At 40.8% G+C, this 24,974-nt stretch overlaps 2 protein-coding genes across 2 annotated transcripts in view; both read right to left on the minus strand.

Moving 5' to 3' along the window:
* The window catches only part of runx1t1 (RUNX1 partner transcriptional co-repressor 1), a 44,533-nt gene extending 29,355 nt beyond the window's left edge, over positions 1 to 15,178 (minus strand). Inside the window, exon 1 of the mRNA XM_086062047.1 lies at positions 14,830 to 15,178. Coding sequence (XP_085918173.1) covers positions 14,830 to 14,857 — 28 coding nt within the window. The 5' untranslated portion in view covers positions 14,858 to 15,178. The remainder of the gene's footprint in view (positions 1 to 14,829) is intronic.
* Positions 14,940 to 24,974, minus strand: part of triqk (triple QxxK/R motif containing) — an 81,179-nt gene continuing 71,144 nt past the window's right edge. The window contains exon 6 of the transcript XR_015091093.1: positions 14,940 to 15,002. The gene's annotated coding sequence lies outside the window, so the exon portion shown is untranslated. The remainder of the gene's footprint in view (positions 15,003 to 24,974) is intronic.

Here is a 24,974-nt window from a genome sequence, read left to right on the forward strand (position 1 = left end):
TTTTATAGCGTCCATGAGGCGTGTTTAAAAAAACAAAAGAAAAACAACAACAACCATGGATATAGTAAGGCGTTTTTTTTTTTGCAACAAAGTATTTCTTGTTAATACTAAGGCATTAAAAAAAAAAAGTTCAACCATGTATAGTGAGGCTGATTTGTTGTGCATAGTAAGGTGTTTAAAATAAATAAATAAATGTTTAGTAAGTTAAAACGGTCATTTATAGTAAAGCTTTGATTGACTTTTTTTTTTTAAACAACCATGCAATAATAATTGTATTTTCCTGTTTTCGGACTCCGAAGGATTCTTACTAAAGTTGAACAAACTAAAACAAAACAAGTCACCTGAATGAAGCACAATTAATGGTGACTGTTTATTGAAGATGCCGATTTTAAAATGACACTTGACACGCAAAAAACTCTCTTCAAACAATAACACTTTGAAAAAATTAAATAAAAAAATCCCTCCATTTTGTGGATTTGATTTCGGATCATTTCGGGTCACTCTCGGCGAGTTTGCCGTCGAAAGAAGTTTTGTTGGTCAGGTGCGGCGTCCCGAGCCGAGCTACAGATGGATGCCACCGCTCTCTCTGGAGCCGCGCCAGCGCCAGCGAGCGAACAGCTTGCCTGGCACCGACCCTCCCGCGCTGTGCGCGCGCGTGTGTGTGTGTGTGTGTAGAAACAGTGGCAAGCTACCCGCGCACAGATGGGCGGCCAAAATACCTCCCTCGCACACTCCCAGAGCAGCGGCGCAAAAGGCGTGTGCTGCGCTACTTCCACAGTTGCAACAGAGGCGGTATCTGGCGCCTGCGTGTGCGGGAATGCCGGGAAAGACGGGTATTTCGCATCTTGTCCACCAAAGTCTGAGAATAGTTGTGAGCCTCGCTAGCTTTAGCTATTTCAATCCTCGGGACTGCGGCGAGGAAGTATGGATCAAACGTCATCGATTAATCGACTGATTCGACACTATAGTTGACTACCCCCAAAAAATCGGAGATTGCAATTGTGTATCAATACCATAAGAAAATGGCAAAAATGTACACACTAGTGAACCCATTTTACAAAAATGACAGTGTCCAGTAGTGAAATTATTAAACACACCACATTCCTACTGCTATAATATATATATATATATGCATATGCACTTATATGCATGTACTGCTTATATATTAGGGCTATGAGTATTACACATTTTTAATCACGGTTAACTCACGATTAATCACAAATTAATCACACGTTATATCCGTTCTTAGTGTACAATAAAATATTTATTCTATATTTTTCATACTCTTGTTAATTAACATAAAAGTGGACTAATATTAATATGCTTATGTTGATACAGTAATTTTGTGCCAAGTAATTCATAAAGTTATTTGAAGTTAAAAAGAGAGACTAAACAGTTAAAAGGTGTAAATGATTGAGTCACACATTTGTGTTGAGGAAATTTTCTGCCACGAGGTGGGGTTAGTGTTTCATGTTGGACATTGGTGACAAGAATAGTGCGTTTTTAAAATTCAGGTATTTGAAAACATGAAGCAACTCGTGAACTCCAGGACATTTTGTTCATTGTAAATTACAATATCAGTCGCCACTAAGAATTATATATCTTTTAAATCACATTTAAATTGTGTTGTAGTGACAATGTATGTAAAATGAACAACGTTTTACATCAATTTTGTTTACATTTTTAAAGCCTGTGGACTGCTTTTTAATTTGAGCAAAATCCCTTTAATGACATTAAATGTTGTTACACGCAAACATAAATGTTTGGGGAAAAAATATACACAAAGAAGCTGCTCGTCAGTTAAACCTAAAAACAAAAGCAATTAAGTATCATCTTGGCCGGAACGAAAACAGCGAATAGACGAGATTTCCAGCGACAACCGACGATAGGTCGCAAACTAAATCCTCTAATTGCCAATGCCGGACCGCAAATACACGGCGTCCGCAGTGTTGCGAGGGTACAGCTGGCAGCAGGTACACTTGGGGATGAGGGGGTAGTTTGGGGGGGGGGGGGGGGGGGGGGGGGCAGCATGGTGGTGGCTGGCGATGCCAACTGTGCGCCTCCAGCCGAGCGCGTCCGCGCCAGCCGAGCGGCGGCGTCCGCCGAGCCCGCGCCATCTGCGACGGACGCACGCACGCACGCACGCCCGAGCTCGGAGGGCACAGACGCGCGCGCACACGCATGGATGCACAGGCGGGACGGCGCGCGGGCGCGAGGGCGCTGACAGCTCGCCATCTGTGCACCGCCACCGACTTCTCGCTCCGCTGGCGTTCGCTTGCCCTTGCTTTCGCTTCTGATCACACTTTTTTTTTTGTGCACATAAGCACAAAAAAAAACACTGAAGTAATGCTCACTTTTGTTAGTTGTATTCATTTCACATCAATTGGAGCGTGGTTTTCTTTCTTTCTTTTTTTAGCTATGCTTGCCATGAAACCATTTAGCAATGCAAATGTGACGTCCCATAAAAAAATTTCATTTTGCAATGAAAACCCCAAATTTGCTTGAAACTTGATTTTTTTGCCATTAAAATGCAAATACAGAAAGTATACAGAATGCCAGAAAAACAACATTTTACTCCCCATAATACAACATCGTATTTTGCCATGAAAAGGCAAAATATAATTGTGAAAATCTAAAATGTTGCCACACGAAAAAGATTACACTTCAAGCACCCTTGACACAATTTTGTCACAAATAATGAAAACATCACATCTGTCCAAGGAAATGCTGTTTTTTGCCACAAAAATAACATCTGTAACATGGCACAATGGCACATTTAGCTAAATTTTTTCCCCCGCTAGAAAAACACCACATTTTGCCACAAAACAGGATTAGGAAAAAATGGCAACCAATCATTTTGTTGTGGTCAACACAAAAATGTATGTCTCAAAACAATATTTAATCATTTTAAAACCCTATTTGTGTTGCCCAGAACCAACGTTCCGTGTTCTCGCGCAGACATTTGTTGTTGTGGACAGCCAGACGCACGTCACACTCAAAAATAGCCTCAAAATTGACAACATTTGCTTTTATGTTTTAAATGAGTTTTTATGTCATCACTGCAAAGCGGCGTTGTGATCGTTTTTCGATTTAATCAAATCGAATCGTTCCATTTTGAAATATATCGAGATATGTCTCTCTTATTGGAGAGATGGAAGGCACTGGCTTATTTACGGTACGGACAACTTTATTCAAATCGTCAAATGTATGTCAAATAAATCAAAACTCAATGCCTCTCCAATTGAGCCACACCAAATTGAATCAAATCGTAATCCCACATTCGAGTCGTTCCACTTTGCAATAAAACCGCTCTTGAATGGTTTTGTTTGTGAAAAGCTCCACCACAAAATACGGCATTTTTTATGACACTATTCTATAATTCCACATTGAAACAAGTTCCATATTTTGTCACAAATACATAAAAATTTGATATTTTGACACAAAATTATTACATGTTGACTCATTCACTGCCATTGACGGCTATAGACGTCAAAAATTAATTTGCAATTTCTACTAGTTACATTTTTTTTAACTAGCGTATGAAAACCTAGAACTTTTTATTGTACATTTGGAACAGATATAAAATTTGTGATTAATCGTGAGTTAACTACTGAAGTCATGCGATTAATTATGATTTAAAATGTTAACTGCCTGAAGCCCCTAATTTTTAATAATTTTTTCTTTAAAAAAAAAAATTCGCGTCAGGCGATTATAATTATTATTTTTTAATTAATCGCTTGATTTCAATAGTTAACTCACGATTAATCACAAATGTTATATCTGTTGTAAATGTAAAAAAAATTCCCCCTAGGTTTTCATACTCCTGTTAACAAAAGTGGAGAAAAAAATATTAACTAATAGAAATAGACGTCTATGCCAATGAGTTAAACATTTGACATCCTGCCACTAGAGGCGCTGTTTTCCAAAACGCCATACTGTTCAATAACAATACCAGCAAAATACGCTCATCCTGCCATCAACATTTTGCCACGAAAATTACACATTTCATAACATTTCAAAAACAAAAACATTTCATCGTCATATTGATCGCCAAGAAATTGCAATAAAATAAAATCCACGTTGCCATGGAAACGCTGCATGCCAACCAGGCATGTTCCATCCCAAAACTCCTCATTTGAAATGAAAAATAAAAGTGAAGCTCATCTGTGCATCTGCACTCTGTTAAACTAATGGACCCGATATTGATCCCCAACCACTTCCTGTTATCTCCTCCTTGTTCTTCTTCTTCTTCTTCTGTGGTGTTCTTGGCGCCCCCGCCGCTCTGCCGGCATCCAGACATTTGATTAACATATGTCGGTGCATTCACTCACTTGTCACACGCGCGTGCAAAAAAAAAAAAAAAAGGCAGCAAAAGCCTCTGTTTATTTCCCCGTGTGCGCGCGCGAGACAAAGCGTGCGGAGATGATTGCCAGCCAATGAGCCTCGCGCTCCCCGGCGGCCTCTCGGGCTGCCAGTAATGGAGGCGAGAGCGTAAGAGAAGCCGCGACAAATGTCATCACAACAACAACACAGACACAAAGAAGACAGAGACGATTGCGAGCGGGTGCGAGGACAACAAATCCACACATTTGGCAGTCCGAATGCAAAATTAGATCAACGCTCGCTTGTTGATAAAAAAAAAAAAAAAAAAAAAAACGCCGTTTGAGACGCAAATGTCACATTTTGGCATGAAGACTGTTTGCCAATAAAATGGAGTGTTTAACATCAAAATGATACATTTTGAATGCCCTTAAAACTGATACTAGTACGAGTACTTAACTCTTGTGTAGTTACTGATGCCGATACCATGTATCGATACCACTAGTACTTTTGATACATGAAATTTAAAAAGAAAAAACAATGTCCCAATGTAGCATTATTCCTTTAAATTGCATGAAATTAACGGCAGTTTTCGATTTCTATTTACAATGACCTTGATGAACTGACAAACGTTGTAACAGGAAGCTAAAAAATGATTTAGGCAATTATGCTAACAATCTCCAATTGACATCTTTTTGAATTACGCTTTCAATCTCGTGGCGTTACAATTCCTTTCCGCCTCAACCCTCATTGGTATTCGCGCGGCGCCTGGCCGCTAGCTGTTAGCTTGTGCTCGCCGCCTCCCCGGGTGGCCAATAATCAATAAAACGAGGCGGCAATAAGATAAGAGCGGCGTCCAGACCCCCGACTGCTGCTGATTGTATCAAGTCGGCGCATTGAAAAGCAAAACAGCGGCTTAAAGACGTACAACACGTATGATGAGACTCATTTTGGGAGGGGGGGGCGATGTTGTGTGTGTGTGTGTGTGTGTGTGCGCGAAATGTCGCAGGGAAAGATGGAGGTGCACGAAGATAGCCGAAATGGTGCAATGAGAGCAGAAGCGTGAAGACTCCCCGTGTGTGCTGCAGGTCCCCAACCATCTGGACCCGCCTCCTCACTCATCCTCATCATCCTCCTCCTCCTCTTCCTCCTCTGCAGACTGATGCTATGCTATTCGGGGCGGAGACTTTTCACCACATTCTAATCGGCTAACAAATCCGTTGATCTCTCGCAGCCGTCTCAACGCCCGGGGGGAGCGGTCGCGTTCTAATCCGCACGTACGATTTGACCGTGGCGATAAAGACGGGATTAAAAGGTAGCGCGTACAATTACGGCAAAATTAAGATTTTTACATGATGAGGATTTTGTAGCCAATCGCCGGCGATAACTGATCTAATCAAGCTAAACTATTTATTTATCGAACGGTCGACTCTGGCTATTTGTGACCATCCCGGCCCACAAATAGACAAAATTTGCGTATAATTGAGGTAAACAGAAAAAAATTAAAATAAATACTGGCAGCAAAAAAAAGTTTTTGAGTTAATGAGATTGTGTTTTTCTGTAGACTTTACACAATCAGTATTTAGTAGTTTGGAAAAAAAATGAGAACCGATCAGAGAATCGATTAAAAGATGGAGAAAATATATATATATTTAAAAATATTTTATATTTACTCTTAAGTTGACTGACGCCCAGCACATATAATTGATGACAATTAAAATGGGGGGGGGGGGGGGGTGGGGGGGGGGGAACTGAATACATACAAAAACGAATCTTAAAAAAAAAATGCTGATAAACATTAAATATAACATGTAAGCTCTCACTTCGTGGACCCGATCAATGACGTCATTAATCAATCGGGCAAAAGACATTACAGCCGATCACTGATTTTTTATAGTTGCCTACAAATGCAAATCTGCAATGTCTTATTTTGCTTGTCTGATCAATGATGGCAAATTATGACATTACAATCGATCACTGATTTTTCATAGTTGCCTACAAATGCGCCCCCCCCCCCACCCCCACCCCCCGACATTTCCGTAAATTCAGCGTGAGAGTAGTCCTGGAAAGTCCACAAGTGAAACCGTTTTCTTCCTTCACATGTGAGAGTTCCCACGAGGCTTCTGAGGAAGCCTGATAGGACGGCCAGGACACGCCGGGGTCGCCCTTCCCGGTGCCATCAACCATCCGGCATCCGCGGCCCGAATTACCTATGATGGCGGCGCAAAAAATAAAATAAAAAAAATAAAAACTCAACCAAAAACAAAAACAAACATCCTGAGTGGCATGCGCATGTTTCATATCCTGAGCAGCCCGACGTTCCCGCCCGGCTCCCATCCTCTCCCGGTCCAGGTTCCTCTTCTGGTTCCTGAGCTGCGGGGCTATCTGGGTTCCTCTGATTCTGAAGGCCCATTGTGTGGCCGGCCCGGCCCGGTTCCTGTTGCCCGGCCGGCGATGTTTTCCACAAAATCTCCGTCAGCGGCTGGGGCTATTTTTGTGGAAACATTCCATGCGGTTGCGGCGGCTGGCCTGCTTTCTCACTTGCTTGACGCGCCGAGCCCACTGAGGCTCTGCTAGCGTTTTGGGACCCCCAACATGTGCCGAGAAAAAGGGGATATACGTCACTTTCCCTTTCAGTGATTAGCCGTTTTTATTGTCAATTGGAGGAAATCCACTCACAAGTCACACTAGGACAAATTCTTAGAAGCGACAAAATGTTCAGTCAACCTGGAAAAAAAGTCAGTTGTCCACAAATTACAGTGCTTTCCTTTTTTCTGTTCAAAATCCAACAAAGAGGCTTCAAGCACATTTTGAGTGGTTCAATATGTGTACCAGCAGATTTTGAGTAAAAAAAAAATAAAAAAAAGACAGAAATTTTAGTTTATTGTGCAGTTTGTAGTATTGTTTGACTTGCCGTGGTTGTCAGCCGTGTAAGTGAAACATCATTCACTCCCAGCCATTTTGACTGAAGCAACCCCCTTCGCTCCCGGATTATGACCGATTTTGCAAGGCCCACATAATATTGTGTCCTATTGCTATAAAAACATGAAACCTACCAAATGAAACATTAAAGTCTCTTCTTTCATCAGGAAAAAAATATATTTCTATCCGTTTGCAGCAATTAGCATTAATATATAGCTAAGTTTTATCATTAGTCACAAATCTGTTTCTAACAGTGGGGGAAACAGCTTGTTTTCCAGCTTGCCCTGGTTGATCTCTTATACTCTGCTGCCACCTGCTGGCCGTTTTTGTAATAACTACCATTGCTTCATGCATTCTCTTTAGTTCATAGGCTGCATCAAAGCCTTCTGTATTTTATACCATACAAAAAAAGAAGACTTAAAACATATAAATAAGTCTTTGGGAGCATGGTAACAGTTCAAATAGAACGTATTTATAAGATTTTGGGAGCAAATGAGTTATTAAGCTGCTGATGAAAAACGAGATGCAAGCTATGTTAAAAAACACACACAATAATGATCAGCTGAAACTGACGTGATTAGCCCCGATTTCCGATCGCGTAATCAAATCGGGACAATTCTATCACAGGCCGTTTACATTAGGTGAGATCGGGGTCGAGTAAACTAATCTTAAATCATACCTTTCACGCAGAACAGTCGCACGGGAAAACGCAGGGTTAGCAACAATAAAACTAACTTAACTTGCAGGTCAATTTCTAATTTCCCCCAGATTCTACGTCTCGTTCTCCTCCTTCAAGCAACAAACTACTCCATTGCCTTCATCACTTTCATACCCGACCAGTCGCCGCCAGATGAGCTGCCCCGCTTCAGCTGCATTCTGACTGCAGTGCAGTAGTGCAGGTGCGCTAGCAAGCAACACGATCCCAAGGAAAGATCAAGATACAAAGCTTCCATGCCGCTAACGGCTAACAGCTAACATCGCACAGGCGGCAAGTCGTCGTCACGCGGGGACGCGTAAAACCACTAAATTGTTAGCAGTTATGGAAACAACTAAGAAAAAGAGTGAAAGACTGAACGGATTACACTTTCTCAATGCTATGACATGCTAATGGTTAGCACATGTGTGAGGCAGCAGTAGTAAAGAGGAGCGGGGGTGCGGGGTTGGGTTGTAGCGAAAAGCAGATGTTGATAAAGAGACATAGGTGGCGGTGTTGCTTGAAACAGATGGCGAAGAAATCATCCCCACGCAAGCCAACAATCTCGCAACATCTGCAAAAATATTCCAAGGTGGGACGGGTTTACCCCCGAATTTTTATTGTGCGCCTGCGAGAGTCGTTTCGTCGAGAGAGAAAGCGTTTCGGGCAAACGCGTCTGCGAAGAGGCTTGTTAAATCTGAGAGGAGCTCAAGCAAAACTCTGTAAACGTCGCAACAATCCTCACGTGCGTTGCAGCGTCAATGCGTCCCACTAGAATACTTCCCACGGATTTATTGTCAAATGTGGAGAGGTTTTGTGCGAAATGTACTAGTCACGGCAAAAATGGTATCGCCGTCAATTTTGTCAGATTGATCATTTTGAAATATTAGAAATAAGAGAAACAGATGTGCGCTGACAAAGCTTGAGATAAATAGATTGACTTTTTTGCGACTTTGTACAAAAAAAAATGATGGTAATTAGTGTGAAAACAAATTTGAGGTATAAAGAAAAAAATGATGATCCACTTTAATAACTTGTCTTCACAAATAATGTCAACAACATAACAACAGTAGTTAGTGTCACTTTTCCGAAAATGTGACTTATTGTTAAAATATTGTCATCTAATAATAATAATGAAAAGAGATGGATTTGGTTTAGCAAGGAATTTGGAAAGATTTTTTAAAGGAAAGAAAAAATGATTTTTAATTGGCGGAAAAATAAGCATTTTTAAAGGGTGACAAAAATGTTTCTTTTTTTTTTAAATAAATTAATCAATGCTGATTAAAAATACCCTTTTAATAACTTGGATTTACATAAAAAAATATCAATGAAATCATAGTGGGTGGAATAACAATTACAATAACAATAAAAAATACAATAAAAATCACTGCCAAATGAAATTTGTGGAGTGAGCAAACATTTTGCCTTCTTCTCACATACATTTGGTGAATTATTAGTACTCTTCATATTAAAATATTGCAGACTAAATAATAATAGTACGTTTTTTTTTTGTGTGTGTGTGTGTGTGAGTGAATGTTGTTGAAATACATCTTAACAAGTAGTATAAACATTTCGGGCTGAAACAATTAACTTGACTAATTCAATAACAAATAGATGTAAAGCAAAATCTCAATCTGTGATCATTTTTCACACAAATTTCATCTCGCAGCCTGGCTAACGCTCAGCCAGTAAGCAGCCAGCCGCTAGCCTGACCTTACGACAGCCATCTTTAAATTCTCGCTTGCCGACTCCCGCATCACTCACTGGGCCAGGCCCCGCCTTTTAGATATATATATATATATATATAGTACCTGCACATTTGCACATTTGCACATTTTGTTGTTTAAAAATGCTAAATATAACTGTGTCAAAATGTGTTGCTTGTTTGTGGATTAATATAAAAAAAATAACAGCCTTTGCTACTAAATTCTCGTTGCCGAGTGAACTGAACCAATTTTGCAATTTTCAGCACAACTTTTCCAGAGAGCGACGAGCGTCAGTCAAATTGTTTGTTTGGAGGGCATCACACGCCGCTCTCCTCTCTCCCGACATTGCAACGCAATCTTCCGTAATTGCGCCGCTTCCTGGTTTAGAAGATGTTAAACAAAATGAGGCTTTTTACTCTCGACCGCATGGGGTGAAAATTGAGCGTCGTCGTCTTCTTGCCCAAAACGTCTGCGCTCGTTTTTCCTTTCAGCCACTTTCCTTAACGGCCGCTTTTCCCGTGAAATAATTGCCACTTTTTCCACACGGGAGGCTGCCTGTCGCAACAACAAGACAATCGGCGGCCTCTGTTTGCCGCTGACACGAAACAAAGATTTCTTCAGTTCCGGCAGCGTGCCGCTAATGCAAATTGTAGTTATGTACAACAACAGTTGTGATCGATTAGTGGGAAAATGACGTTAAAAATGGTTTTCATCCACAAAAATGTATGAATGTTGATTTTAGAAACTACATGGTATGCACATTGAAACTGTGTCAAAATAAGTGCAAATGGAGTCAGATGAAGAATTGTATATAAAAAAAATAACATTCTAATGGGGGTGATTAAAAAAAATGCCTTGATGAATGTTGTCTAAACCGTCACAGTAGAAGGTTAATAGTTATTTTTGAAAAATTGTTGGATTTTGTACAAATAAATAGTAGCACTGTAATTAAGTGTAATATTGCATTTTCTAATGTTGCTAATAATATTTCTTCCAAATGGTAATTGAAAAAAATAATTTCTAATAACAGGTATACATGATGAGATAATCATATTGAATGGCCAGTTCTACGCAGAATTTAGACGGTTTTTCAACAAAAGCCTTACATTCTTCAAGAATGATAAAAATCCTAATTCTTATTCGATTTTTTCTAATATTAATATAAGATGATTTAAAAAAATAATAATCTGACTGAATAAGTTATATACATGTCAAAACAATCATCATAATGGTTGGCGTTTCCATTCCATCCAGTTGAAAGAAGTAGGATTTAGTCCCACCTAGTGGTGAACTAGAATACAACTACTTTGAAACACGCACACTACGGTGCCTCAGAGAGACCACACTTTGCAAGCCAACCACCAACTATTAGATGGAGGGAGCGAGCAGGAGCGGCTAATAAGAGCGGCTAGCATGAACTAGCGAAGCAGCTAACAAGAGCGACTAGCATGAACTAGCGAAGCAGCTAACAAAAGCGGCTAGCAAGAACAAGCTGGAGCGGCTAACAAGAGTGACTAGCATGAACTGGCGAAGCAGCTAACAAGAACTAGCTGGAGAGGCTAACAAGAGTGACGAGCGGAGCAGCTAACAAGAACTAGCTGCAGTGGCTAAAAAGAGCGACGAGCATGAACTAGCGAAGCATCTAACAAAAACGGTTCGCAAGAACTAGATGGAGCGGCTAACAAGAGCGGCTAGCGGTAGAAGCTAACGAGAGCAAAGCAGAGGGAGACAAGCGGCGGCTACTCGTAGCGGAACGATGGCAGCAAAACATGTCACCAGCGCGACCTACTCTATGCAGTATAATTAGCCATTACTAGACCAACGATTATATGAAAAAAATGTACGTTGATGTGATAACGCATTTTTTTTCACATATTATTGAACAAAAAAACCCTCATGGGTATTTTATTGTGTCTTCATCTTTTTAGCGCAGAGGTGAGGTGATACCAGGTAACATCTTCACTTTGGAGTTCCGGCCCGTCTTTTTTTTGTATTCACAAAGCGTAGACACCTGCGCACTCGCGCACACACTGACACAATCACATCCAGCGGCTTATCTTTTTGGAATAAGAAGAGAATAAGAAAAGGGGCTTGTCGGGACTGGCACAATGTGCGTGTGCGTGCATGTGTGTGTGTGTGTAAATGTGTAAGTGTGTAAGGGGAAGGCAATGTGCATTAGGGCGATTACAATATCAGCAGACTCCAGATGGAGGCAGGAAAATAAACAGTGCGAGAGAAAGACAGGACAGGACAGACATCTGTGTGCATGTGTGTGCGCGTTTGTGTGTCCGAGAAAGTACAGTTAATTAGCGAGTCAATCGCAGTCTATAGAAAGTGCCTAGGGAGAGCTGCGCATGCGTGTTAGCATTCTTTGGGATGCACAAAAAAATTTAAATGTAAAAGCTGTTTTGCCAGTAGGTAACAAATGAGATGGAAATAATCGGTCGCATCAGGCCCGTTATGAGCATTTTGACAAAGCTAACCTCAGAGATGGGGACTCGAGTCACATGACTTGACATAAGCGCGCATGGGAGCGCAAAGGTTTTTCAAATTTGGAATGGAGGCGTTTTTGATCTGCAAAAAGATTTAACATTCAAGGTTTGCAAGTCAACGAATATGACAACGATAAAACCCAAAAAGACAGCTAAGCTAGGTCAACTTAAGCCTTTGGTTAACCTTTAGCTGGTCAAAAGTTAGCTAAGCTTCAAGTCTGTTCTACGTTTAATTGAGACTTGAGATTGATAGTTTGATGGGGGTTTTTTTTAAGTACGAGTCATCGCTCAGCCCATTTTTTGGTGTCAAGTTGCCAGCCAGAATTTGAGTTACGAGCACCAGTTGGCAACAGCGAGTTTAAAAAATAAACCACGTAGCTTTCCTAGCTTAATGCTAACACATAATTAAAAATGCCATAGACAGGCTAACAAAACTAGCATCAACATGAAGGTGCTTCTAACAGAGTACACGAAGACTGGTCCGGAAACATAAAAAAAACAAAAAGGGAATGTATTCGTACAGCTAACTCAAGTACAGATAGCATTGACGCTACATGCTAACCCCGAGCGCAAACTGCAAATACATGTTGCAACCGAGCTCTTAACTGGCGGGATTTTAGCCACAGGACATTGGGACTACGGTAGTTGTTTGCGCTTAGCTGCTAGCGTTTCCGCCCACCAATAAAATCATTTTGTAGTGCTCACTCTTGACATTAAGTAAGACCCTCATGTAGGCACACTTCTTGCCTCCAAAAACACCCCCCCCCCCCCCACACACACACACACACCAACTTGCAGTCCCTTAACACCATCTTTCACGGCTGATGAAATTCAATAAGCAGCGACGAGTACCACCCTCTCGCTGATAACCATCGATGGGTATATTGATCGACAACGTGTGACACACACACACACACTCTTGATTCTGTCAATAACACACACCGTGAGACTCAGCGAAGCGTGGCCGATCCATACACGCCTGAGCGACAACAAAAAGTCAACTCCATCACAATCACGTAGCAAAAAAATGAAACTTTTCCACTCATTTTGCAGATTTTTGTACACACGCCTACCCAATTTTTTCAGTTTGAAAAAAGCTTTTTTGTCAAAAAAATAAAAAATAAAATAAGGAATATAATAATAATGAAATACTGATGAAAAACTTACACTTATTTAATTATTTTTTGCCATGTTGCCAAAAAATGACTATTTTTTAAATTATTTAGGATATTCTGGTCTTGAAACTGTTTAGTTAAAAATTTTGTCCAACAAAAAGATAGAAAATTTGCACCAAAAAAAAGTTTATTTTTAGTCTGGTCTTGGAACTATGTATTTTTATTTTTTTTTTAACTAGCAAGTTTTGGTAGATTTTGTCCAAAAAAGTCATGACATTAGTGACAAAATATTTTTTTACATTTTTTTAAATATTTGCCATTTTTCTTTTTTTTTACCATTTTGTTTAAAAAAAAGAAAGAAAGTATTTTTTTTGATAGTCTATGTAAAAATGAAATTTTTGAGGTGGAATTTGTACCAAAAAATGCAAATTAGTGGGAAAATGCCAAATTTTGCAAACAAAAAACAAAGTAATCAATGGAAAAATGTAGATTTTTCTTTTCATTACATTTCATCACTGTTGTAGAACTATGCTCTAAGAACGTGTAATAGTATGTAGGGGAGCAAATTCTACCACTTATGCTATATTTTGTACGATTTTGTATAAAAAGCAGGTTTTGTTTTGTTTTTTAGGACAGATGAAAACCTACGTACGCCCTTTGAATGCATATATGAGCATTTTGGGGGTGCAAATTTGAGAATTCCCAGCATATATCAAAGGATTTCCTACGGAAAAAAAAGGCTTGGAGTTTACCATTCCTCCCCCAGGAAATAACAGAGAGAAATTATCAGCTCTCCACCTCTGACGTGCAGCCACAACATGTTTGCAAGGCCACGTGCGTGCATGTGTGCAGCCTGATGCGTTTGACCTCGTGGCCCAAAAAGGGAGGGGGGGGGGGCTCTCGCTTGCTTGCGTGGGTGGTTTGTGCCAGGTGCGCGGTGGGCCGGCGTCCAGGCAGATGGCCACTGGCGGATGCTGCAGCGCCGCAAGCCAGTGCGCCGCTAACACCGGCTTGTTTATACAGTGTGGCTTCATGTGTGTGCGTCACAAACACACTCCTGCATTCTTTGTTTACCTTCCAGTTATTCCCCTCTTTTTCAAACACATCACTCCGGCCTGACCTGCTAAATCATTCCCAGCATTGATCCCAATGAACAATTTGGCCCAAATACAAAATAAAAATGCAGCATTTGGTACTATTTATGCCATCACCTGCATCATCGCACCGTCACCGCAACACCATCTGCGTGTGTGTGAAAACAATATTCCCACTGGCAGCCAAACACGGCCGGGAACCCGTTACACTGTTGTACCGTTACACACAAACACACAGACAGATAGACAGAGGGAAGCAGCCCACGCAATGACATTCACACAAGAATGCTTATCTTGCACACCAAAAAAGAAAAATAATTTTCAATCAAAATGCATCCAAATCAATGTTTTGGTGCCGTTTACTTCTTGGCCATTAAGCATCCAAATGCACGCATCAAACCTTCCACAAATTCCCTAAATCACCTTCCCACATCCAGTTGTCATCATTTCATGGCAATGTGATGAAGGGGGGGGAAACGGACTTACACTGAAAGGAGTCAGAGATTCCCACCATGCGGCACGTCGGTGTGTGATTTGCGGGGCGGTTCTCGGGAAAGCCACCGGCGGCGACTCCGGAGCTCCGCGTCCGGACGGAGGCTCACTCTCAGCAGCGTGTACTTCCCAAAAAGTCCCTATGGTGGATGGAGGGAGCCCGGGAGCTGGAAGGGGGGGAAAGGCGGAAGTGGGTGAGAAGGAAGGGGAAAAGGGGGTGGGAGGGGGGGCAGGCAGGCGGGCTGGTGAAATCCGTGAAAACGTCGATGAAGTGGGGACGACTGCTCGCTCGACACTGCTCGTGCTTCTGTGGCGATTTGCTCACACGCGCTGCGCTGGTGCGGAGGAGCAGCGGCGCTCTGACTCCGGGAGGCTGCGCGCATAGCCAAGTGGCGGGGGGGCGGGGCCAAGAGCAGTGGCTAACCGTCTGATTGGACCAAACTTCTTTTTTTAATCAAATCATTAGCAAATAATATTCTTCCATCCCGTTATCCAAATACTTCTCCTCACACGAGGGTCACTAGATGAGGAATTTTTCGAGAGTAATCACAATGAAAGAAAACGATTACAATTGCAGAATGACCATACATAAATTACACTTGTGTGTATATATAAATATATATATATATATATATATATATATATATAAACCATAGAGTTTAAAAGTAATATTTAAACAACAGAAATATAGTATATTAAAAAAAAAAGTTTTATTTAAAACTTCTTCCACATACACAATATCACCATTTCTCTCAAATATTGATCACAAACCCGTCTAATGAAAATCTGTGATAGTGAGCACATAATCCATCCCACCTCACAGGTGTGACATATCAAGATGCTGATTAGACACCACGATTAGTGCACAGGTGTGTCCGTTAGACTGCCCACAGTAAAAGGTCACTGAAAGGTGGAGTTTTGTTAATGGGCGGGGTCTGGGGACTTTTCGGGGTCCCCAGACAGAATCATCCCCCCCCCCCCCCCCCGGGTTTATATTTTTGTTGAGTATCTAAATAAATTCTTAACAACAAAATCGAAAAACATGAAATTATTTGTCAAAATAGGGTCTTTTATAAATTTGACGTACACGCTTTACTTACCCATTTTAGCATTCGTTTTTTTACTTGGTTAACCCCACCTGCAAATCTCATGGCCCGTTTTTTTTTTAATTCTTAAAAGTAAATTTTGCATTCATTTTATGAACAAAGGAATGGGGTGGATCACAATGTGAGGTTTCCTTGCAGGAGGTTTCTAGCCCAAGAGCTACGTCGCTGATCATCTGCTCGGGAATCACATTGGAAGTCTAAGTGGGGAATTATCACTCATTACGCCCAAGCTGTGTCGTGGACAAGAACCAGCCGGAAGCTTGAGGCCGTGTTTGACTGGTGTGTGTGTCCGTCCAGTGCGCACTCACACACACAAATTCATAACACACACACGTCAACGTGCATGTGTATGCCTGGCCGAGTGACCTAAGGCAAACACCGGCCGCACCATCTGGAAGTCATCTGGACCGCAGAGTCAGTCAAAGGCGACTCGCAGAAGCTGGTGCGAACACTAAGTCCATTGGCACTCGTCCGTGCTAGCTAAGGCTTTTTGTAAAAACGGCTATAAAATAACGTTTCATTTTGTTGAGGACTGTCAGAAATGACAACCAATTGCTGCAAAAGTAGAAAATTTGCTCCTAACTAAAAACACCAAATCACACAAATACGAAAAAGTATTTTCCTCGGAAATTATGTTTTCATTATTTAGCATAACAAAACAAATGTTTGCATGACAACCAATTTCCACTAATGCAAAGAATTTACTAGAAAAACCATTGCACAAAAAATGTCCCAGAAACTAGTTAAGTTAGCTAATTAGCAGAATGACAACATATTTCTCACCAATTTATATGCAACTAAATATTTAGTTACGTAGTTATCAATCTGTCAGACGACATAAAAACATCAGATTTTCACAAAATTAATGAATTTATCAGTTCCTTTAGGAGCACGATTATGCAAAATGTCAACATTACTAGATTACTACTGTATATACTTTATATATTGCCCTCTAGTGGACAGGAATGCAACGCCGTCTGGTCCTCGTTACGCAAAAGCGACACCACCTTGTCTAGTTTGTTGTTGTTGTTGTAAATACAGGGATGGTGATAATTTGATCCTTTTCCAGAAGGAAAGTAAAAATAAGCAAGTGGTATAAAGTAGTTGCACATGTGTGCGAGTACAAGTTAAATGGGAGTCGGCACACACCTCCAAATAAACTTCAGCTTCTCTTCATACCAATAATTGGGGTGTACATACTTTTGCAACAATACCTCACTTGCTTATTTTTACTTCAAATCTCAATTTTTTTTTTTTATATAGTTGTACAGGTCACATTAATGTTGGAGAAAATTTTAAATGATTTCTCAGTCTATTTTTTATATATATATATACTGGGGTGTGTAGACTTTTTGTAAGCCACTGTGTGTCCCAAACTGATGTCTTTGTCAAATCATAGGCTCAGTGAGCGCTTTTGCCGTATACGTGAAATATTTGTCCGATTTTCCCTCCCCGGCGGAGCATATTGTTCCCTTGGCAGCGTCTCCGCGGGGAGGAAGATGACGCCATTAGCGGCACCGTTTGCGCCGCTCCTCTCCTTTTCTCGCCGTCTGTCGCACCATCGACATGCAGACAAAGATGTCGGGGGGGGGGGGGTAGCGCAGCGCACACCACGATGATAACGTTCGTCGGGCGTGAGCAATGTCGCCGGCTATCTAAATATAAAACGTCATGGTGGTTTGTCAAGATCGTTAGCAAATAATTAAAGGGGTAGCAGTAAAAAGTTCTTATTTTTCCATAATTAATCTGATAATTTCATTTGTTTTCACGTACAATGAATACCTTTAAAAAGTATTTTTTCCACTTGCTGTTGATTGAAGATGACATCACCTGTGCTGAGGAAGTAGGTAACGACCAAGCATGTCTCACCTGTTTTCTGGGCTTGGTCAGCAAACTGAGCCATGATTGGTCGTTAATGAATTAATTAATTATGGACAAAATATTAACTTTTAACTGCTGAAAATGGCTCAATAAGTCAAGTATCCCTTTAATTAGTTAAAATAAATATACATATAAATAAATAAATAAATAAATAAATAAGAACAGGAATGAGGTAGCACAATTATTTAAATTTAACATAACTGAAAAATGACATAACTGATTTTCACAGAAGGATTACACAAAACTTAAGGTAAGAATTTGTGTGATTATGCAAGAAGATCTCCACAAAATAAAAAAGAAAAACCCCAAAACAATCCGAAAAATTACAAAAAATTACTGACTTACACAAAACTAAAATAGTAATAATATTCTTTGCAGGATTACACAAAATATATCTATATTGCTAAAGATATAAATAGCCATATTATATAAAGAGTTCAAAACCAACTTCCACAAAACTATTTTGCAGTGTTCGCAGGCTCCCTCTAGTGGTACGCAAAATAATCCCTAAATCCAGTTTAGTTTGATACATTGGCACGTCATATTTTAGGACTGCATTGAGTATAGATTTTTTAGGGAGTACTTGGTGTAAAAAAAATAAAATAAAATTGAGACGGCGTCCTTACGACCATCTCTTTAAGCTCCTCCCCTTCAACCATGACCTCTTTATAACGCATACAGAGCAGACATTGGCCATATTGAAGCCGCTCGCGCTCATCGCTCGGCCTCGGGCCACGACGGGCCGTCTTTGAATGACACTTGTTTACTGTCGAGCTCCCCCGCTGTGTGTATGTGTGTGTGTGCGCTTGTTTTGCCCACACGCGGGGGGGGGGGGTTGGGGGGGGGTCCGCCATCTTGGTGACACAGGTGGCCGCCCGGTAGGTGGCAAAACGCAGGAAGTCTGCTCGTCTGTGTGCATGTGTATCGCACGCAGCATGTTTCCCCTTTTCGGAGGCGAGGTATCCTGTGCGTGCGCGTGTGTGTGCGTGCGCGTCCGATCGCACCGGGCGCTTGACTTCCAGGAACCCGCCCCCCCCTCCCGGCAGCAAAAACAGGCGCTGTGTGTGTTTCCTGCGGCCCCTGCAACATTATCGCAGGACACACACACACACACACACACACACACACACACACACACACACACACACACACACACACACACACACACACACGCGTAGTTGGCTCTTTCCTCAGCGCCTATCCTCTTCGCACCTCCGGCCGTCAAGATGTTTCGCTGCGATTGTCGGCAGAGAAACGGCGTCCACGAAGCCTGATTTTTTTGGGGGGTTGTTTGTTTTTGTGTGTGTGTTTTTTTTAAGTAGGTTGTGCAATTTTAATTCTCATCTTCTCACCTGATGTCGTTGAATAGAATTCATTGTAAATGTATGCTTTAAGGAATTTGTGATTTTTACGTAATCGCGCTAATGAATTAATGAAGGAACTCAAACTTTTAAGTCCTTAAAGGGGAAGTCAACCCCCCAAAATTTTTGACAATAATATGTTCTATGCAGCCCCATTAGTCTAAATATGGTAATCTGGTCAATATTACGTTATTGGAATATGAGTTAAGCAGCAATATCCAGCAGTTTCTATCAATGTCAGAAGGCGGCCATTTTGCAACTTGCTGTCGAGTGAAAATGACATCACAATTGCTCAGGTCTCAGGTAACAGCCAATCACAGCTCAGCTTCAGAAAACAGGTGAGCTGTGATTGGTCATTGCCTGAGCCAGCCCTGAGCAACAGTGATGTCATCTTCAGTCGACAGCAAATGGCAAAATGGTCGCCCACTGAGATGAATAAAAATGGCTAGATTTCTCCTCCTAACTTGTATTCCACAAATATAATATTAACTCATTCACTGCCATAAATTCATTAAAAAAAAGTTTATTAAAATTTTGGGGCAAGAGGCGATTACATTTTTTTATTGTAATTAATCGCATGACTTCACCAGTTAACTTGCGATTAATCACAAATTTCATATCTAAAAAAAATTCTAGGTTTTCATACTCCTGTTAACAAAAGTGGGAAAAACATGTTAAACTAATAGAAATAGTTAAAATGAATTTTTGACGTTTATAGCCGTCAATGGCAGTGAATGAGTTAATCAGAATGTCATGTTTAGACAAGTGAGGTCACATAAAACATATTATTGTATATATCATATTGAAATGTTTAAATGTTGGAATATGAGTTAAGCAGCTAAATCCAGCCGTTTTGCCACTGCTGTCTCAGGTATCAACCAATCACAGCTCAGCTTCAGAAAACAAGTGAGCTGTGGTTGGTCGTTGCCGGAGTCCTGAGCAACGCCGATGTCATCTTCAGTTGACAGCAAGTGGCAAAATGGCCGCCCCCTAAAATGGATAAAAATGGCTGGATTTCGCTTGATAACTCATTTTCCACAAATGTAATATTAATCAGAACTAGTGAGGTCAAATATAACATATTATTGTCAAGAAATGTTTAAGGTTGATTTTGACGTTTTTGCGTAATTTCGTAATTCAAAAGTTTTCATACAAATCGGATCAATTATTTACACACAAGTGTCATTTGTAAGTTTGGTTTTGCACATGTCCGGTATGTAGCGTTGACGTTAGCTTGCTATTTAACAAACCATCATACTGAAGGTTGAATTTCCTTACTAGCAAGACATTTTTGTAGTTTTTGCATAATCCTGCTCATCAACATTTTCCCCTGCAGGTCGGATGTGTAATTTTCACTGCTAGTGAATTCAACAAACTTTTGTTTCATGGCAATCAGTTATTTAGTTTATAATTCAATCATAAGTTTTGATGAAAATAAATAAGTAAATTTTTTTATTTTTTGTTTTTGTTTTTTGTTTTTTGGGGGAGGGGGGGGGTGAAATCAGGTCATCTTTGCGTGAACGCACAAACGAAGAAAGGAAACATTTATTTTGTCTCAAGTCAGTTCAAATAAATCTTGCTTTTGAAAATCTCTTTTATGTTTTTATGTCATCCCGCTTATCGCACGCAAACCAAAGAATTTTCTGGGAAAGCGGTTGTGTGGTTTTGCTGACTCACAAACTAAGGCATCGAAAAAGCATTTTTGCACGAGTCCATTATGTCATCTTTGCACGATTCAACTTATTAAAACAGCTTAAAACGCAAAAAAGTTTAGCAAAGTGGAATTTGGTTAAGTTACATTTACGTAAAAATTGTCTCTCATGCGCTTTTCTAAAAAGTGAAAGCCCAATTGCTTGTGGTTTTTTTTTTAAGTTACGCTTTACATTTTATAGAGAAAAAAAAAGGCTTTAATTAAAACTGGGGGAAAAAATTAGCTTTTAACCGCCCCCCCGCCCCCAGCAATAATAAGTTTGTTTTGGACCTTGACATTCGGACAACACAAATCCAACAAGTCATGATATTTTGCAACAAGTTCTGTTTTTTTTCCGTCTAAATGCCGTGTTATTTATTTCAACGGATGACATTCAGCGTTGGAAGGCCAAATTCCTGCATGGCGGCACAAAGAAGTGACACGGACTTGACGGGAGAAAATTGCTTTGCGGGCGGGTAAAGTAAATCCTTTTGGAGACGGCAATTTGCGGCCAAGGTGATGACAACTTTTTTTCTTCTTTTTTTTTGCGATGTCCTCAAGTCTTTCAGCCCGACTTGAATGCTTGATGAAAAACAAGCAGGGACCAAAAAAAAAAGAAAAAAAGATAGAGGCCACTGGTTGTAATTGAAAGGCCCGGCAAGGTTAATTGGCAAGAAGGAAAGCCAGGCATTTAAAAAAAAATAATAAAAAATAAAGATTTTGCTGCCACGCAGAATTAACCGGTCACAAAAATAATAATTGTTACATATGACAGTTCGCGCCTTCTTTCGTATCCTGCCTAACCGTTGCCGTAAAACGTTACTAACCTATAAACAATCCATTGAAATATGAATACCCACGTCGCTTCGCCATGTGCTGTGATTGCCATGGATAGCGCCCAAAACTCCCTCAGGCTTCATCCATCATCATCACCCACCTGGCTAGAGCAGCCCCCCCCACCCCCCACCCCCGCAAAAAATCCTGGTCCAGCTGGCCCCCGCCGCTCGCACACACCTGATATGAAGCGATCAGTCATCGGGTAACGAGCGGGCTTTGGCGGCCGCCCAGCTGGGGCCTGTTGCAACAATGGCCGTCGGTGGGCATCGAGGATGTGACGGGAGGCGGTGGCGCGAAGCCCGGGCGAGCGTCTGTTTGAACTTTTACCCACCCTACCTGGTACTAATCCATCAAAGCTTGTGCTTTTCATGCAAATGTATTAAAAAACGCAAGAAAAATAGTGGGGGGAATTAGCTAAGGCTAGCTAGGCGCACCCCCTCCGCAAACATTCTTGAAAAAATGTCATAAACATAGCTCATTTTGTTTAATTATGCGACCATAACAGTATGATAAAATATTAGCCACCACAAGCTAGGTGCACCCCCTCACCTCCACACACACACTCTTGAAAAAAGGTCAAAACAAAGCCAATTTAAAAAAAGTCTGTGCTATATCGTAAAAACATGATCAAAATGTGATGAAATGGTTTTAAAAAGTAGCTAAAACAAGCTAGGCGCACCTCCTTTCCTCCTTTCACACCTTTGAAAAACCGTTAAACGATATTATGCATCATTTTGCAAACTGTTTAAAAGAAAAAAAACAACAACAGCACAATAAAATATTCAATGCACCACCACACTTCCATAAATACTTTCATAAAAATGTCAAAATAAAGCCGTTAATATGCAGCAGGTTATATTATGCTAACATGATCAAAATACATTTTTTATGTTGTTGTTTTTTTTTTACCAAAAACTAGGCGCACCCCTCTTCTCCTTGCACCTCCTACTCCCCCCAAAAATCAAAACATAGCAAATTTACATCCATTATGTTTAAACATGATAAAAATTATCAACATGTTTTAAAATTGTCTTTACAAGCTAGATGCACCCCTTTCCTCGGCACACCCCTTCAAAAAAGTGAAAATGAAACTCCTTCAAATTATGTTTATTCATAATTACTACATGATGCAAATAGGCGCCCCCCCCCCCCCACTTGCCCGCGCCCCTTGAAAAAAGTAAAAAGGTACTCCATCATGTTTAAGATCAAAAGGTGCGACAAAATATAAAATATAATTCTGAATAAACATAGCGCACCACTATCAACCCGGCACCCCCATAGAAAAAAGCTTATTTAAAGGCCTCTTGTTTAATGGTGAAAACATGGTCGTAACGATTAACAAAAACATTTTTTTTTTAATTAGCTACACACACTGACAAAAGAACTTAAGTAAATATGTCAAATTTACAAGACAAGGCCTTTTTCATTTTGATTTTATTTTATGCGATTACAATGCCTGTCTGTGATTGACAGGAGACAAAGCGCCCTAATGGCTCCGTTTGAACTTGTGTAGCCTCGTCGCCCACTCGCACGTGTCGGACCCGCGCGAGTGTGATTAGCGGGTGGGGGGATTGTGGGGGTGCGCCGCGCGCGGGCACAGCATTCGTTTGTCAGCGGAGAGGAAAACAATTAGCGGCGACTCATGCGTTCCATTGCGTCTAACGAGCTTGGCCGGGTCACTTGGGGGTGGTTGGCAGTTTATCATGTTCATGCAAAACACATTGCAACTGAGCTAACGTTAGCGTCGACCGTGCTAATACACAGAAGGGATGTAACAAACACAAAAGAGTAAAAATGAAAAAAAAAAGTGGAGACACGCTGTTGGCGACAAAGCGCACACACGCGTTGCCATGGGAGCAGCCCGGACCGCCCCTCATGAACCCAATGAGATCACTATTTGTGCCAAATTGCAATCAAAGCTCCGAAAAACACTTGACGACGACGACCCCCCCCCCCCCCCCTTTTACCCGACTATTAACTCAACGCGCCCTGCCGTGCATTTACATTCATTAAATATGCAACATTTGTTTTTTACAATTACAACTAGTTTTTTTCCCGCCACTTCATTGCAACAACGTCCATTTTTATGTACAGCGGAGCAGCAGAACTGCACATGATAGTAACAAGGTGATTTCATACTTGACAAAAGAATCGAGTTGTGAAGAATAAAAGTGTTAAAGGATTGAAGCAAAGATGCTAGTTTGAAGTCGTTCAATTTCGATGGTTAAATGCATAACCGGTTTTATTCATCGAGATTTCAAAATGAATCGAAATAATCCTTTTTATTCTTTTTCTATAATCATTCAGCTCGTGAACACGTGAGCAAAGTTAGTCGATAAATCGTCAATTAACCGATGATCAAATTAATCGACAACTATTTTAATAACCGCGTCATCGTTTGGGGCCATTTTTAATTTAAAATTGTCCAAATCCTCTGATTTCAGCATATCAACAGTAATTGTACACAGATTTCTGTAGGCCTTCATGAAAGAAGACTGATTGTTTTCTGTGTTTTAAGCAAAATAAGACATTTGCAAACATCCGTTTTTACTTTGGAAAGCAGAGACTGAACCGTACAACATCCATTGCTGCAAAACAGAAACAGATACAAATAAACCTTTTTCCTGATGAAAGAAGAGACTCTAGTCTTTCTTTTGGCAGCTTCCATGTTTTTATAGCAATAGAACACAATGTTCTGTGGGCCTTGCAAAATCAGTCAAAATCCAGTAAAACAGCCGGGAGCGAAGGGGGTTGCTTCAGTGAAAATGGCTGGGAGTGAATGAGTTAAAGCTTTTGTAATACACTTTAATGCAAAATTAACATGCATCCGATTAGTTGATTAACCGATTGAATAATCGATAGATTAATCGATTCTAAAAAATATTCAATAGTTTCATCTTCCAAGTCAAATCCTCATTCAAAACCCTAACCTAAGCTTGAAACCCTAACTTGAAACCTCACTTTTCCATACAGTTACGATGCCCAAATGGTGAGACATCAAAGTGTGTCCTCCGTGACAAACAACCGCTTGCTAAAATGCGCATCTTTTCAAAACGTCTCCCCGCTTAAATGAAATAACATCCTAAGCGCTGGTTTTCTTTCCCAAGGCCAAAGGCGCGTCCTGATATGCGGCGAATCCTTTGGATGTTTGCTAGCGTGATGGCCTTTAATGCGAGGGGGCAGGGGGTTGTGGGGGGGGGGGGGCTTCATTAGTATTTGGCATCCTTGGACCGCGGCCGCTTTTGGCAATAATGGACCACCGGG

This window comes from Leptonotus elevatus, chromosome 19 (assembly GCF_054856555.1).
Source record: "Leptonotus elevatus isolate MCC_2025b chromosome 19, RoL_Lele_1.0, whole genome shotgun sequence".
Taxonomy (NCBI): domain Eukaryota; kingdom Metazoa; phylum Chordata; class Actinopteri; order Syngnathiformes; family Syngnathidae; genus Leptonotus; species Leptonotus elevatus.